Below are 12,775 nucleotides of genomic sequence, written 5' to 3' on the forward strand. Positions count from 1 at the left end.
TTTTGCTCGCTGGTCCTGCTTTTGCAGCTTTGGAAGGTAATGCTTACGTCTAATCCCCATTTGGTTTAGTCTACGATTTGTACCGTTGAACTGGATCTTTGTTCTTTTTTACTCTGTTTTGCATTTTTCTTGTGACGGTTTCTCTGCACAAAAGTTTATCTATTTTATTGGGAGCTGTTAGAAGCTCAGATCGTGAGGGATGGCAAAGGGAGAACGATTTGGGCATTCTGTGGATTAAGGGTTTGATCGGCAGAACATCATGCGAGAGAAGTGAAGTGTTGAGTTAGTGTTACCAGTGAAGTAAAAGGGAAGTGGATACGGCGTCGTATGACCAGGGAGTACGGTGTCGTTCCGATTAAAGTGAGGCTGCGTGGTTTAGTTAATTGAAGTGATGCGTTTTAAAGGAAGAAGCAATGCGGCGTCGTTTATTGAAGAGGAGAGGCTGCTGACTTGTTGATTCAGTTAGGCACACACCTGCTGCGTGAAGGGAATAAAATTAGTTACTGATTTGTAATCTCTGACATCCGGACTATAAGGATGGAAGAGAGATGGTATTTTGTTTTATCTTTGAAAAGCTTGTAAGAACGTACTGTGGAGGTTTAGGGACCCTCGAAGATCCCCTATCATTTCAAGCAATTCATCTATTCCATCTATTGTCATTCTGTTCATATTATCATCATCCCGAATATACCATTACATTCCATCCACATTCTGTTAAAGAGAAGTAGTCTCCTAACAATTGGTATCAGAGAGCCGTCGTTCCTACCCAAAGCAATCCTACCAGCTTACATCATTCAATCCCAAACCCAGAAAACAACCAGCACCCAATAGTCAACCCAGAAAACATCACCATGGCCGAGAAAACAAGAGCCAAACAGCAGCAGGAAATGCAGAATCAGTTGGAGAATCAGCAAAATGAAATCCTGGAATTAAAAACAGATGTTAGCACAGTGAAGAGTGACGTTCAAGAAATTAAAGACATGCTACGTACCCTGTTTGCACAGCCACACAACCCACCCCCTCCCCCAATCAACCCAGAAATGAACCTGGAAGCAGAAAACCCAGATCCACGGAAGCTCAACCTCAGGGGAGTCAAGCTTGATTTTCCTCACTTTCTTGGGGTTAATCCAGCTGCATGGCTTTTTAAAGTCAATCATTACTTTGAGTTCCACCAAACACCACTAGCACAGAGGCTATTGATGGCCTCATACCACATGGAAGGCGATGCCCTCGTATGGTTCCAAAATGCTGCAGAAGGAGGATTCTGTCGTGATTGGGACACTTTTTGTAGATCGTTACTCCTTCGTTTCGGGCCAACCGCATATGACGACCCCATGGAGGCGTTAACGAGACTTAAACAGACCGGTTCAGTAGCGGGATATATGGCGGAATTTGAAACATTATCCAACCGTTTGAGGGGCCTATCGGATTTACACAAGCTGAGTTGTTTTCTCAGTGGATTGAAGGACGAGATTCGCATTCCCATCCGCATGTTGAATCCTGTGAACTTAAATGGAGCCTATGGACTAGCTAAAATGCAAGAAGAATACCATACCAGTACAAAGAAATTCCACAAACCAATGGTGGAAAAGATTGCTACACCAAGGGAAGGAAATCCTTACTCTAAGGATAATTACAGCAAATGGAAGCAACCGGGGGGTTTTACTAAACCTGTAACGTCCATGCACATGGATGAGAAACGACGGAAAGGGCTATGCTACCATTGTGACGAGAAATGGAACCCAGCACACACTTGCAAAAATCCCAGAATTTATTTTTTGCAAGTGGATGAAGAAGTGGAAGAGGAAGAAGGGAAGGAAGCTGGTGCGAATGAGGAAGAGAATCAGCAACTACAAATCCTGACCAGCAGCAAGGATGAACTGGAGATTTCCTTGGCTGCCATAGCTGGAACTCCGACAGTGTGCACTATGAGGTTGGTGGGAAGTATTAACGGAGAGCAAGTGGTAATTCTACTAGACTCGGGCAGCTGACACAATTTTATAGATACTGCACTGGCCTCGAAATTGCAGCTACCAGTGGATTATCTAGTAAACTTAAAAGTGAGGGTAGCAAATGGTCAAGGCCTAAACAGTGAAGGGTTATGTCGAACCGTGCAATTAAAAGTGCAAGGTAACGTTCTACAACTTCCTCTACATTTATTAGAGCTTGCTGGTTGTGATATTGTTTTGGGGGTCCAATGGTTAGAAACCTTGGACCCTATCATGTGGGATTTTTCTAAGTTGCTTATGAGCTTTATGTGGAAAGGAAAAACCATAGAATTTCAGGGGCTGAAATTGAGCCCTTCTGTGGTGGAGGATAGTGAGAAGACACTAAAAGCAACTATAGCCAAGGGGAAGGGAATTTTCTTACAGATTATGTGTGAGGAAAGCAAGGGAACCGACCATGGGAAAATAGATGAACAGTTTTCAGAGCTGTTGGAGGGTTTTTCTGAGGTTTTTAATGAACCCCAAGGGTTACCACCACCACGTAACCATGACCACCATATCATCCTAAAAGAAGGCACCCAACCCATCTCAAATAGACCCTACCGATATCCATACTACCAGAAAACAGAGATTGAAAACATTGTGGCTGAATTGTTAAAATCGAGAGTGATTAGACCAAGTTCTAGCCCCTTTTCCTCCCCTGTTTTGCTGGTCCGTAAGGCGGATGGCAGTTGGAGACTTTGTGTGGATTATAGGGCACTTAATAGGGAGACCGTGAAGGCAAAGTTTCCCATTCCAATTATAGACGAATTATTAGATGAGCTCTTTGGGGCGGTAATTTTTTCTAAGCTGGATTTAAGATCGGGTTATCATCAAGTGAGGGTTGTGCCTAGTGACATACCTAAAACGGCCTTTCGAACCCATGACGGACACTACGAGTTTTTAGTAATGCCTTTTGGACTTACTAACGCTCCAGCCACCTTTCAAGGGTTAATGAACGATATATTCAAACCTTTTTTGAGGAAATTCGTACTTGTATTTTTCGACGATATCTTGGTATATAGTAGATCAAGAGAAGAGCATGTAAACCATTTGAAAGAAGTATTGAAAATGCTGAAACATCATTGTTTGTATGCAAAAAAATCCAAGTGTCGGTTTGGAGTGGCTGAAGTGGATTATTTGGGCCATATAATTAATTCGGAAGGGGTGATGGCAGATTCAGCCAAGATTAAGGCCATGCTGGAATGGCCTGAGCCTAAGAATGTGAAAGCCTTACGAGGATTCCTAGGGCTCACAGGTTATTACAGGAAGTTCATTAGAAATTATGGACTTATTGCTGCCCCTCTTACCTCCTTGTTGAAGAAAAACTCTTTTTCTTGGAACTTGGAGGCCAGCAAGGCATTTGAAGCCTTGAAACAAGCTGTCTCACATCCCCCGGTCCTTAAACTACCGGATTTCAGTAAATCTTTTGTGATTGAGTGCGATGCTAGTGGAAAAGGCATAGGGGTTGTTTTAATGCAAGACGGTAGGCCCTTAGCTTTTATGAGTAAGGCTTTAAAAGGGAAGGCACTGCTGCTGTCCACTTATGAAAAAGAATTGTTTGCCTTAGTTACAGCAGTGCAACGTTGGAGACCTTACTTGTTAGGTCAATCTTTTGTTGTTAAGACTGACCAGCAGGTAGGGGTGTAAATTTAAACCGGGAAACCGGAAAACCGGTCCGGACCGGACCGAACCGGACCGGTTGGTCCGGTTTTGAACCGGTCCGGTCCGGAACCGGTTCCTATTTTATGAAAACCGGCCGGTTCCGGTCCGGTTCCGGTTCCGTAGTTTTTGGGACCGGACCGGACCGAACCGGACCGGTTGGAAAAAAATATATAAAAATTAATTTATATATTATACAAAATATTTATATATATAATATATAATTATATGTTAAATTTTTATATATAATATATATAATTATATATCATATATGAAAAAATTTTATATTATAATTTATAAATAATAACATAAAATGTTAATCTTAAATATGAACATTTGTAATTTATTTGATCATATGTTATTAATATAATTATATATAAGATAATGTTGTTATAATTTATAAAATAAAAGTTTAATCTTAAAGATAAAAATTTAATTGATCATATGCTTTAAGCATAATATATATATTAAATTTTTAATAATATTTTATAATAAGAATTAACATTTTATTATATGTTTTTTACATTTAAAAAAAACCGGAAAACCGGACCGGACCGGACCGGAAACCGGTAAAACCGGAAGTACCGGTTTAGGAGGGTAATCGGGGCGTAATCGGTTTTGAAAAATACAAAACCGGTACATACCGGTTCGGTCCTAGATTTTGTCCAAAACCGGACCGGACCGGACCGGTTACACCCCTACCAGCAGGCTTTGAAATTATTGTTGGAGCAGAAGGTAGGTACAGTGGCACAGCAAAAGTGGATCACGAAGCTCATGGGGTTTGATTTCTGTATCGAGTATAAAAAAGGAAGAGAAAACAAAGTAGCCGATGCCCTTTCAAGGAAAATGGAAGGGAATGAAGAGGGAGATGGTTGCTTAGCCTTGATAACTTTTCCCACAGTGGAATGGATTGAAGAATTAAAAAATAGTTATAAGGCTTCAGTTGAGATGGCTGATTTGTTAGATAAGCTGCAGTACAATATTTCTGTTCCTCAAGGATATACTGTACAGCAAGGAATTATTCTCAAAAAAGGTAGAATTGTGCTAGTTCCCGATTCAAATTTTAAAAACAAGGTGCTGGATTATTTACATGTGGATCCACAAGCAGGTCACACAGGATTTTTAAAGTCCTATCAACATGCGAAGCGAGAATTTTTCTGGAAGGGAATGAAGAATGACCTCAAGAAGAAAATAAGAGAGTGTGATATTTGCCAAGTGAACAAGAGTGAAACCGTGGCCTCACCCGGGTTACTACAACCTTTACCTATCCCTAACCAAGCTTGGTCTGACATTTCCTTAGATTTTATCGAAGGTCTACCTTTATTCAATGGAGTTAGTGTTATATTGGTGGTAGTGGATCGATACACTAAGTATGGCCATTTTCTTGCTTTATCTCATCCTTACACTGCTCAGGGAGTGGCACAGATATTCATGGACCAGATTTTCAAGCTGCACGGACTGCCGAGATCGATAGTCTCTGACCGTGACACAGTATTTCTAAGCTCTTTTTGGAAGGGTTTATTTGAGTTGCAAGGATCTACACTGAGTTTTAGCTCAGCCTATCATCCTCAGTCGGATGGACAAACTGAGGCTCTTAATAAGTGTCTAGAAACTTATTTACGTTGTTATACAGGCACTAAACAGAGACAATGGAGTAAATGGCTTCCCTTGGCAGAATATAGTTACAACAGTTCTTATCATACTTCAACAAAGATCTCACCTTTCGAAGCGTTGTATGGGTATCCTCCCCCTCGGTTAATGTCGTATATACCAGGTACTTCGGCTGTCGAGGCAGTGGATCAGTTTCTAAAAACAAGAGAACAGATCAAAGAGCTGTTAAAGGAAAATCTTGCGTGGGCTCAAAACCGTATGAAATTTTATGCAGATCAAAGGAGAACCGAGAGAAGTTTCGAGATTGGAGAATGGGTGTACTTACGTTTGCAGCCATATCGTCAGAACTCAGTGATGAAACGACGGAATCAAAAACTATCTCCCAGGTTTTTCGGACCGTTCAAGATTCTTCAGAAGCTGGGATCCGTGGCGTATCGCTTAGAGCTTCCCGAATCGTCACGCATACACCCGGTATTCCACGTCTCCTGTCTGAAGAAGAAACTGGGATCTCAGATCCAGCCATTTCCAACACTACCGCCCACTGACAAGGAAGGGGAAATCTCACCCGAGCCGGAGAAAGTGGTGGATCGGCGCCTAAAGAGGGTTGGCGGTCGTGCGGTGACCGAAGTGCTGATTAAGTGGGTCGGGGCTCTTTCCGAAGACAGTACATGGGAGCTACTCTAGAAGCTTCAAGAACGTTACCCACACCTTGTGGGCAAGGTTCTCTAAGCGGAGGAGATTGTTAGAAGCTCAGATCGTGAGGGATGGCAAAGGGAGAACGATTTGGGCATTCTGTGGATTAAGGGTTTGATCGGCAGAACATCATGCGAGAGAAGTGAAGTGTTGAGTTAGTGTTACCAGTGAAGTAAAAGGGAAGTGGATACGGCGTCGTATGACCAGGGAGTACGGTGTCGTTCCGATTAAAGTGAGGCTGTGTGGTTTAGTTAATTGAAGTGATGCGTTTTAAAGGAAGAAGCAATGCGGCGTCGTTTATTGAAGAGAAGAGGCTGCTGACTTGTTGATTCAGTTAGGCACACACCTGCTGCGTGAAGGGAATAAAATTAGTTACTGATTTGTAATCTCTGACATCCGGACTATAAGGATGGAAGAGAGATGGTATTTTGTTTTATCTTTGAAAAGCTTGTAAGAACGTACTGTGGAGGTTTAGGGACCCTCGAAGATCCCCTATCATTTCAAGCAATTCATCTATTCCATCTATTGTCATTCTGTTCATATTATCATCATCCCGAATATACCATTACATTCCATCCACATTCTGTTAAAGAGAAGTAGTCTCCTAACAGGAGCCTTCTTCCCCCGTCCCTGTCCCCCTCTCCTCTCTCACGCCATTCTGAACAGTTTGGCTTAGCTTTAGAGTTCATGGCAATCTGATCTGTTCTATCTTCTTTTTCATGTGCACATTGTGGAGTGGTTTGTTGTATCAAATTTGGGCATCTCTCTCTCACACACACAAGTACACATTTGTTTAATCTGTGTACAGGTGAATGTTTGTGTGAGAGAGATGCTTAAATTTGATATATTTATATTTTCAACAATTTTCATTTGCTATTGCTCTGCAATGATTCCGCAGGATACCTTGGTAATGGCAACTTTGAAGAAAGACCGAAACCAACTGACCTCAAGAAAACAGTACTCAAAAGGAAAATATGCACTGCCCAAGGGGGAAATCAATGGCTTGGTGGAGTACATCTCTGGCGGGCCACAGCCTGGCGGCATGTACTTCACTGTTGCCCACGGTGTCCATGCGGTAAGGCTTGGCAATGAGGCCTCAATCTCTCAGACCGTAAAGGTCAAACCAGGTGCCCTTTATGCTCTGACGTTTGGGGCATGAGCATCAAGAACATGCACACAAGAAGAGGTTTTGGGGGTCTCAGTGCATCCTCAGAAAGGAGACCTTCCTCTCCGACACTCTACAGTAGTAATGGAGGTGACACTTACGCATGGGGATTTCTAATGTTGTTACCGTGAAATTCCACAATCCTGGGACTCAAGAGGACCCTGCTAGTGGGCCACTCTTGGATGAGGTTGCGATCAAGGAGCTCTTCCCTCTATGGCCCACAAAAGGTAAAGAGGATAACTACTCTTCAATCCTCATTCTATTCTACTTCTGGAGACAATATTGATTTTCCTAACTTTGCTGGCGAGAAACACGCACACTTCACCTATTTTCCTCCAGCTTGTGTTGTGGTATCCAAACCTTTCTGCCCTATTAGTTATAGAAATCCATTTTGGGAAGTCTTCTACACGTGTAAGCACATGTCTGTTCTACTTGTTGTGTTGGAGAGCTAGATCCGTCATATGGGATAGTGTTGTTTGTCAAAAGTCAGTTTCTTTTGTTTCATCTGATTTACAAGATGTGCTTATGATCGATTTGATCTGTACATCCATGAGATTTGATCTCAATTTATCTGTCATTTTGTGTGTTTCCGCGAGTCCAAGCAATATGTTGTGGTCTAGATAGGAACAATAGCATTGATCGGATCTGGACTTGCACTTCCTGCGAGGAGTCTAACTCTGTTTTTTTCTCCCTTGTCTCTGCCAATTTATTTGTGTAGCTTGTATCTAAATTACTACCTTAGCATCACATTGATATAGCGAGATTTGTGTTTGTTTCTTTAAATCTATGAACAACTTAGGTTTTCATCAATACCTTTCAATGATTTCTTGCAGACAACTTGGTCAAGAATCCAGGCTTCGAGGACGGTCCCTACCGTCTAGTTAATTCTTCCCATGAAGTTCTCCTTCCTCCCTGGTTGGATCATTGAATCCCTCAAAGCGGAAAAGTTCATAAGACTCAAAACACTTCAGTGTACCTTTTGGACTTGCGGCAGTGGAACTTGTTGCAAGGAGAAAAAGTGCCATTGCACAAATTCTCAGAACATTCCCAACAGATTCTATAATCTTACATTTACTGTTGGAGATGCAAAGAATGGTTGTCATGGATCAATGATGGTTGAAGCATTTGCTGCTAAAGAAACCTTGAAAGTCCCCTTCAAATCCCAAGGCAAAGGCAGGTTCAAGACGGCCAGTTTCAAGTTTAAAGCACCCTCGACCAGGACCAGAATCACACTCTTCAGCTCCTTCTACCATACCAGAATCGATGACTTTGGATCTATTTGTGGTCCTATTCTTGATCAAGTTCGGGTTGTCCCTGTAGCTTTAGATATGTAATCTATCTTGTGCTTTTTTTTTTTTTTAACCCCACTGCTTCCTATTGTGATGCTACGTTAATTAGGTCCTGCTTTTTGTGAATTTGACCGTTGATTAGGCTTATGATATTCTCGAACTCGTCATCAAAATTGTTTTGGATCCTCTGTTTTATGAAGGTATTATTCTGCCTCATCTGGTGTCAGAGCAGAAAGCTATGTGATTTTCTATGCCGGCAAATATATGGTGGGAATATCTTGTGTACGTGAACCATGCTTATGCATACATGGAAAGTGAATAATTTTTCAATGAGAAAATTTAAAGGCTTCAGAGGATAATTACAGAGAGAATCTGGTATCTTTATATAGCGGAATGCCAGAATATATGACCGGCCTATAGGGATAAAAGACATCTCTTATACACCTTGCGTTTAGAGGGGAATAATTGCAGTTCAACACACATCCAGAAGCAACTGATAGTTCATGGATATAAATGATACTCTTTAGTAGAAGCAAAACATGTGAATTATTATTAATTCCAAATGATGGAACAATAAAGTAATCCCAACCATAAAAACAGGGTGTCATTTTACTGTGACATTAATTTCAGGATACAATTAAATGGAAAAGGAGTTTCAACACCAATCAGCTAGCATGACGATGAACGAGGCTTAACACCACTTCTAAATTACTCCATTCTTTCTGCTCTTCATCCACTATTTTCCAGTGTACCCACAAGGCACTTCTCTAGTAAAAACTCAGCATTCACCCAAGCATGGTATTTATCTTAAGAAAATGTATTAAGGATTGTATACCATAACAATTCTCATTAGGTTGAAGGAAAGGGAATATGCAACTTGCAATTCTCAACAGGGGAAAGGAAGAGAAAAACACAACTAGCAACTGAGTTGAAGCACTGAAATATAGTCTCTTGTTAAGAAACCAACCCTCCCCCACCCTGAAAAAAAAAGTAAGGAAGAAAGAAGGTTCTTTCAGAAAAGTCCAAGAAGTGAAAACTAACCAAAGCGTTGAATGGAGTAAAATTGTCTCGAATCCAAAGAAACACAACTAACATTGAGGCATGATCAGAAGACATCACTGAAAAGAAGAAAATTCTAGAAAAGGATACTAAATAAGGATGTGCAGTCTTTTCCCACTGCTTTCATCAGCATATCAACACCTGAAAAAGGAATTCTTCTGAAAAAAGAGAAGAAAATGATAGACGAGCAACAAATAGTACTAAGAAGAAACAAGTTCATATTTTTCTATTACTTATAAAAAAAAAGTTCATATTTTTCTATCAAGTAACAAGCATATCTATACCACATGTACGAACTTTTGGATGAGAAAGCAAAACTGGCAACATATGAAGACATACAGTAGCTTTTTATTGGGGTGGGAGGGGGGGGGGGATGCGTAATACAACTCCTCGACTAGACATCATTCCAGTGCTAACATGACACAATTACTTTAAACATATTATCATCAAACACTGCAAGTTTAAGAGTGGAGATGATGCTAGATGGCCATCAGAAAGGTTAATTGGTTGGAGCACTACAACACAACATTATTTTGGTTTCCTTTATTATTCAATTGAGGTAACTGAGAGAATCTGAAATCCAACAATGTGCTACTAAGTCACTCGGCACAACAAAATTTTTGAATAAAAATTCGGCCAAGAAAGAGATGAAACTTGAGAAGATCATTTCCATACCTCCAGGATGAAACCTCATGTATGGAGATATATTGTACACACGACCCTTCAAAACAGTCCACATGGAACCTTCTTCCCGATGTTGTCTAACTTCATTCATAGAAATAAGTCTCTTATTTGATTGTCCATTTAATCCTGGAATCAAGAACCTTACAGTCAGTGAAATACATTAACAAGTAAACAGACATTACAACAAATTGAACTTGATTTACAAGTTCAGCCAGTATAACTAAATTTTGGTTCATACGCACTATAAAGAAGGGCGAGTGTCCCCACTAATTAATGTAGAAAGTTCACAATATGGGAAAACTAGATGCATAAGCAACCAGTAACAAGCCCAGCACCATCTAGCTGCAAGCAATGGACCTTTTTATCTATCAAAACTGCCCTTAGTTGGAGGAGGAAGAGCAAGCCCCACATGATTGTGGAATGGAATTGAAACATTATGAACCGGACTGAAGGGATTGTACTTTATTATGATGATGTTTTATTTAGTCAGGAGGAAAAAAATAAAAATAAAAATAAAGACATAAATGCGTCAAAATTTTGAAAAGCATATGGGAACATTTTGAAAGATTAAAAAAAAAAAGAAGAAGAAGAAGGAAAAACCTCCTAATTTGCAAAAGATGTCTATTCAAGTATTTTTCAGAAGTAAAAAATACTAACTGTAGAAGGTGAAAAGGGCACAACCCAGGAGAAGGGGTGAGACAATAGTAGATTACAAGTGAACCAATAACGATTAGAATCAAATAACATGCAGCAAAATATGAAGAGAAGAGTCACAAAGAAATGTATTCACCAAGTACCTGCAAGGTCAGGATGTGTTCGAGTAAGCTTAAGCCAGTCCATTTGGCTATATCCTTTCTCAAAAGGGACCTTGGCTCGAGGTGCTGGCTTCTTTGCGACAGTCTGTTCCTGGAATTCGTTAACGGAACCTCCAGCATCTCCTGATGCAACTGGTCTTGAAAATTCCATTGATTGTTTCAGAGAGCACATATCAGTAACATTGAAAGACAAGGAACCAACTGTACCCTGCTTCTTAGAGGTGGTATCATCTGGCACTTTATCATTCCTCAAAAGACTGTCATTCTGACTATTATTACTGCCATCAGAGAATTCATCTTTTATAGTAATACCACCAATATCCGACACGAGCTTCTTTGTCTCATGACCTTCTTGGTCAACAGGTAAGCTAACCTAAATTTATAACCATAAACAATGTATTCAGATAAAATCATTAAAGTTGAAAAGCACCCTAACAAAAAGTAATTTTTTTATCAATAAATAATATTTATTGATCATAGGAATAGGCAAAAGCCCAAGTACACAGGACATGTACAGGAATTTTCTTTTCTAACACTTTGTTCCATTAGTCAATTGTAATTGATTTTAATGGCACAAACATTCATGAATTTCTTACATCACCCCAAATAAAATGTAATTTAACATAGCTAAATGTCAACATACTTGATCAATTAATGCCAATTCAAAAAGACAACAAAGCTATAACTCCATCATACAGTATGTAAGTACCACACTTGCCTGACAAAACGTAAAGTCATTATCATTTTCCATCTCACGCAGGACTGAACTTCCAAATTGATCCAAGCAATTTTCCTGTCGAAAGACACGATTAATAACAACTATTCTTGTTTGCTAGTTTCGTTTATTATAACCGCACATAACTTCAGCTTGTCGAACTACGCCAACACATATATATGGATTCCAAATTAAGAAACTCGCTTCATTGCAATCAAATGACTTGCTATGCTAAAATCAACACCATCTATTCAAATATCAATTGAAACCTCAAGCAACCCCAAAATGTTATGGAAGAAATATTAAGTTCCCAAGTTGTTATGGAAGAATTTATCACTTGAACCTAAAAAAAGTAATGCCACTAAACCGAGTTATGGTAAATTTCTACAATTTTTCAAAAACTAGAACAGCCATAAAGCATGCGATCCAAAATATAAACTTCTTTTCCCCAATATCTCAATAAACAAACAGATTATAAACACATGAGTTCAAAATAATTATATATGGAATAGAAAGTACACTCATTTTTCAAGTATTCGCAGTGAAAGATATTATAATTTTCAAATAGTAACATAATAAACTTCAACCCAGAAACAATATTATTAACCTGAATAATATAAATTGAATCACAAACCCACCGTTTGGTTACCACAAAACGAGGGAATAGAAGAATCTTTCCTTCAACCAAATAGAGTTGGGCAGAGCGACTGGAGTAGAATCTGTATCGTCCTGATTTTCGCGCTGTCGGTATGGTCGATGAGCCAATCGGGTGGGATCGGATCGCTTTCACGATGGCCAATTCCGGCTAGACCGGTGTCGAAGAATATATAGGTTGGTAAAAAAGTTGACACTTTGCATTTCTGGCGAACCGGGTTCGGTCCGGGTAGAGTAATATTTCTCATTTTCTCTTCCCTTCATTTTTACAAGGGTGCTCTACAGCAACCACTCCCAGCTCTCGCTTGGAGCTACTGTCAATTATAGGATTTTTTTTTTTTCATGTATGTATTTTTTAATACTTTAAAATATTTATTTAAAAAAATAAAAAAATCATTATATTATTAAAAAATACTTTTTTAATCATTAAGTAAAAAAATTAA

General features: G+C 39.7%; 2 protein-coding genes and 1 pseudogene across 4 annotated transcripts; 2 read left to right on the forward strand and 1 right to left on the reverse strand.

Annotated features, from left to right (window-relative positions):
- Nucleotides 1-8,608, forward strand: LOC108988275 (annotated as a pseudogene).
- Nucleotides 852-3,635, forward strand: LOC118348495. Its single transcript, XM_035690323.1, has 2 exons — nt 852-1,964; nt 2,031-3,635. The coding sequence occupies exons 1-2, from the start codon at nt 852-854 to the stop codon at nt 3,633-3,635; spliced, it is 2,718 nt and encodes a 905-aa protein (XP_035546216.1).
- A 324-nt stretch (nt 8,609-8,932) lies between the features above and the next one.
- Nucleotides 8,933-12,566, reverse strand: LOC108988284 (cytochrome b5 domain-containing protein RLF-like). 3 transcript variants are annotated; one of them, XM_035689922.1, is made up of 6 exons: nt 12,317-12,566; nt 11,682-11,756; nt 10,946-11,336; nt 10,140-10,274; nt 9,555-9,622; nt 8,933-9,211 (listed from the first exon to the last, which is right to left on the reverse strand). In XM_035689922.1, exons 2-5 carry the CDS (start codon nt 11,712-11,714, stop codon nt 9,591-9,593), a joined length of 591 nt encoding a protein of 196 aa, XP_035545815.1. In that variant the 5' UTR covers nt 11,715-11,756; nt 12,317-12,566; the 3' UTR covers nt 8,933-9,211; nt 9,555-9,590. The 3 variants fall into 3 exon arrangements, with proteins under 3 accessions (XP_035545815.1, XP_018817058.1, XP_035545814.1); XM_018961513.2 differs by having other exon boundaries at nt 9,555-9,605; nt 12,317-12,493; XM_035689921.1 differs by lacking the exon at nt 9,555-9,622 and having other exon boundaries at nt 8,933-9,383; nt 12,317-12,497.
- Between the last annotated feature and the right edge of the window lie 209 nt (nt 12,567-12,775).

Source organism: Juglans regia, chromosome 5 (assembly GCF_001411555.2).
Source record: "Juglans regia cultivar Chandler chromosome 5, Walnut 2.0, whole genome shotgun sequence".
Classification (NCBI taxonomy): domain Eukaryota; kingdom Viridiplantae; phylum Streptophyta; class Magnoliopsida; order Fagales; family Juglandaceae; genus Juglans; species Juglans regia.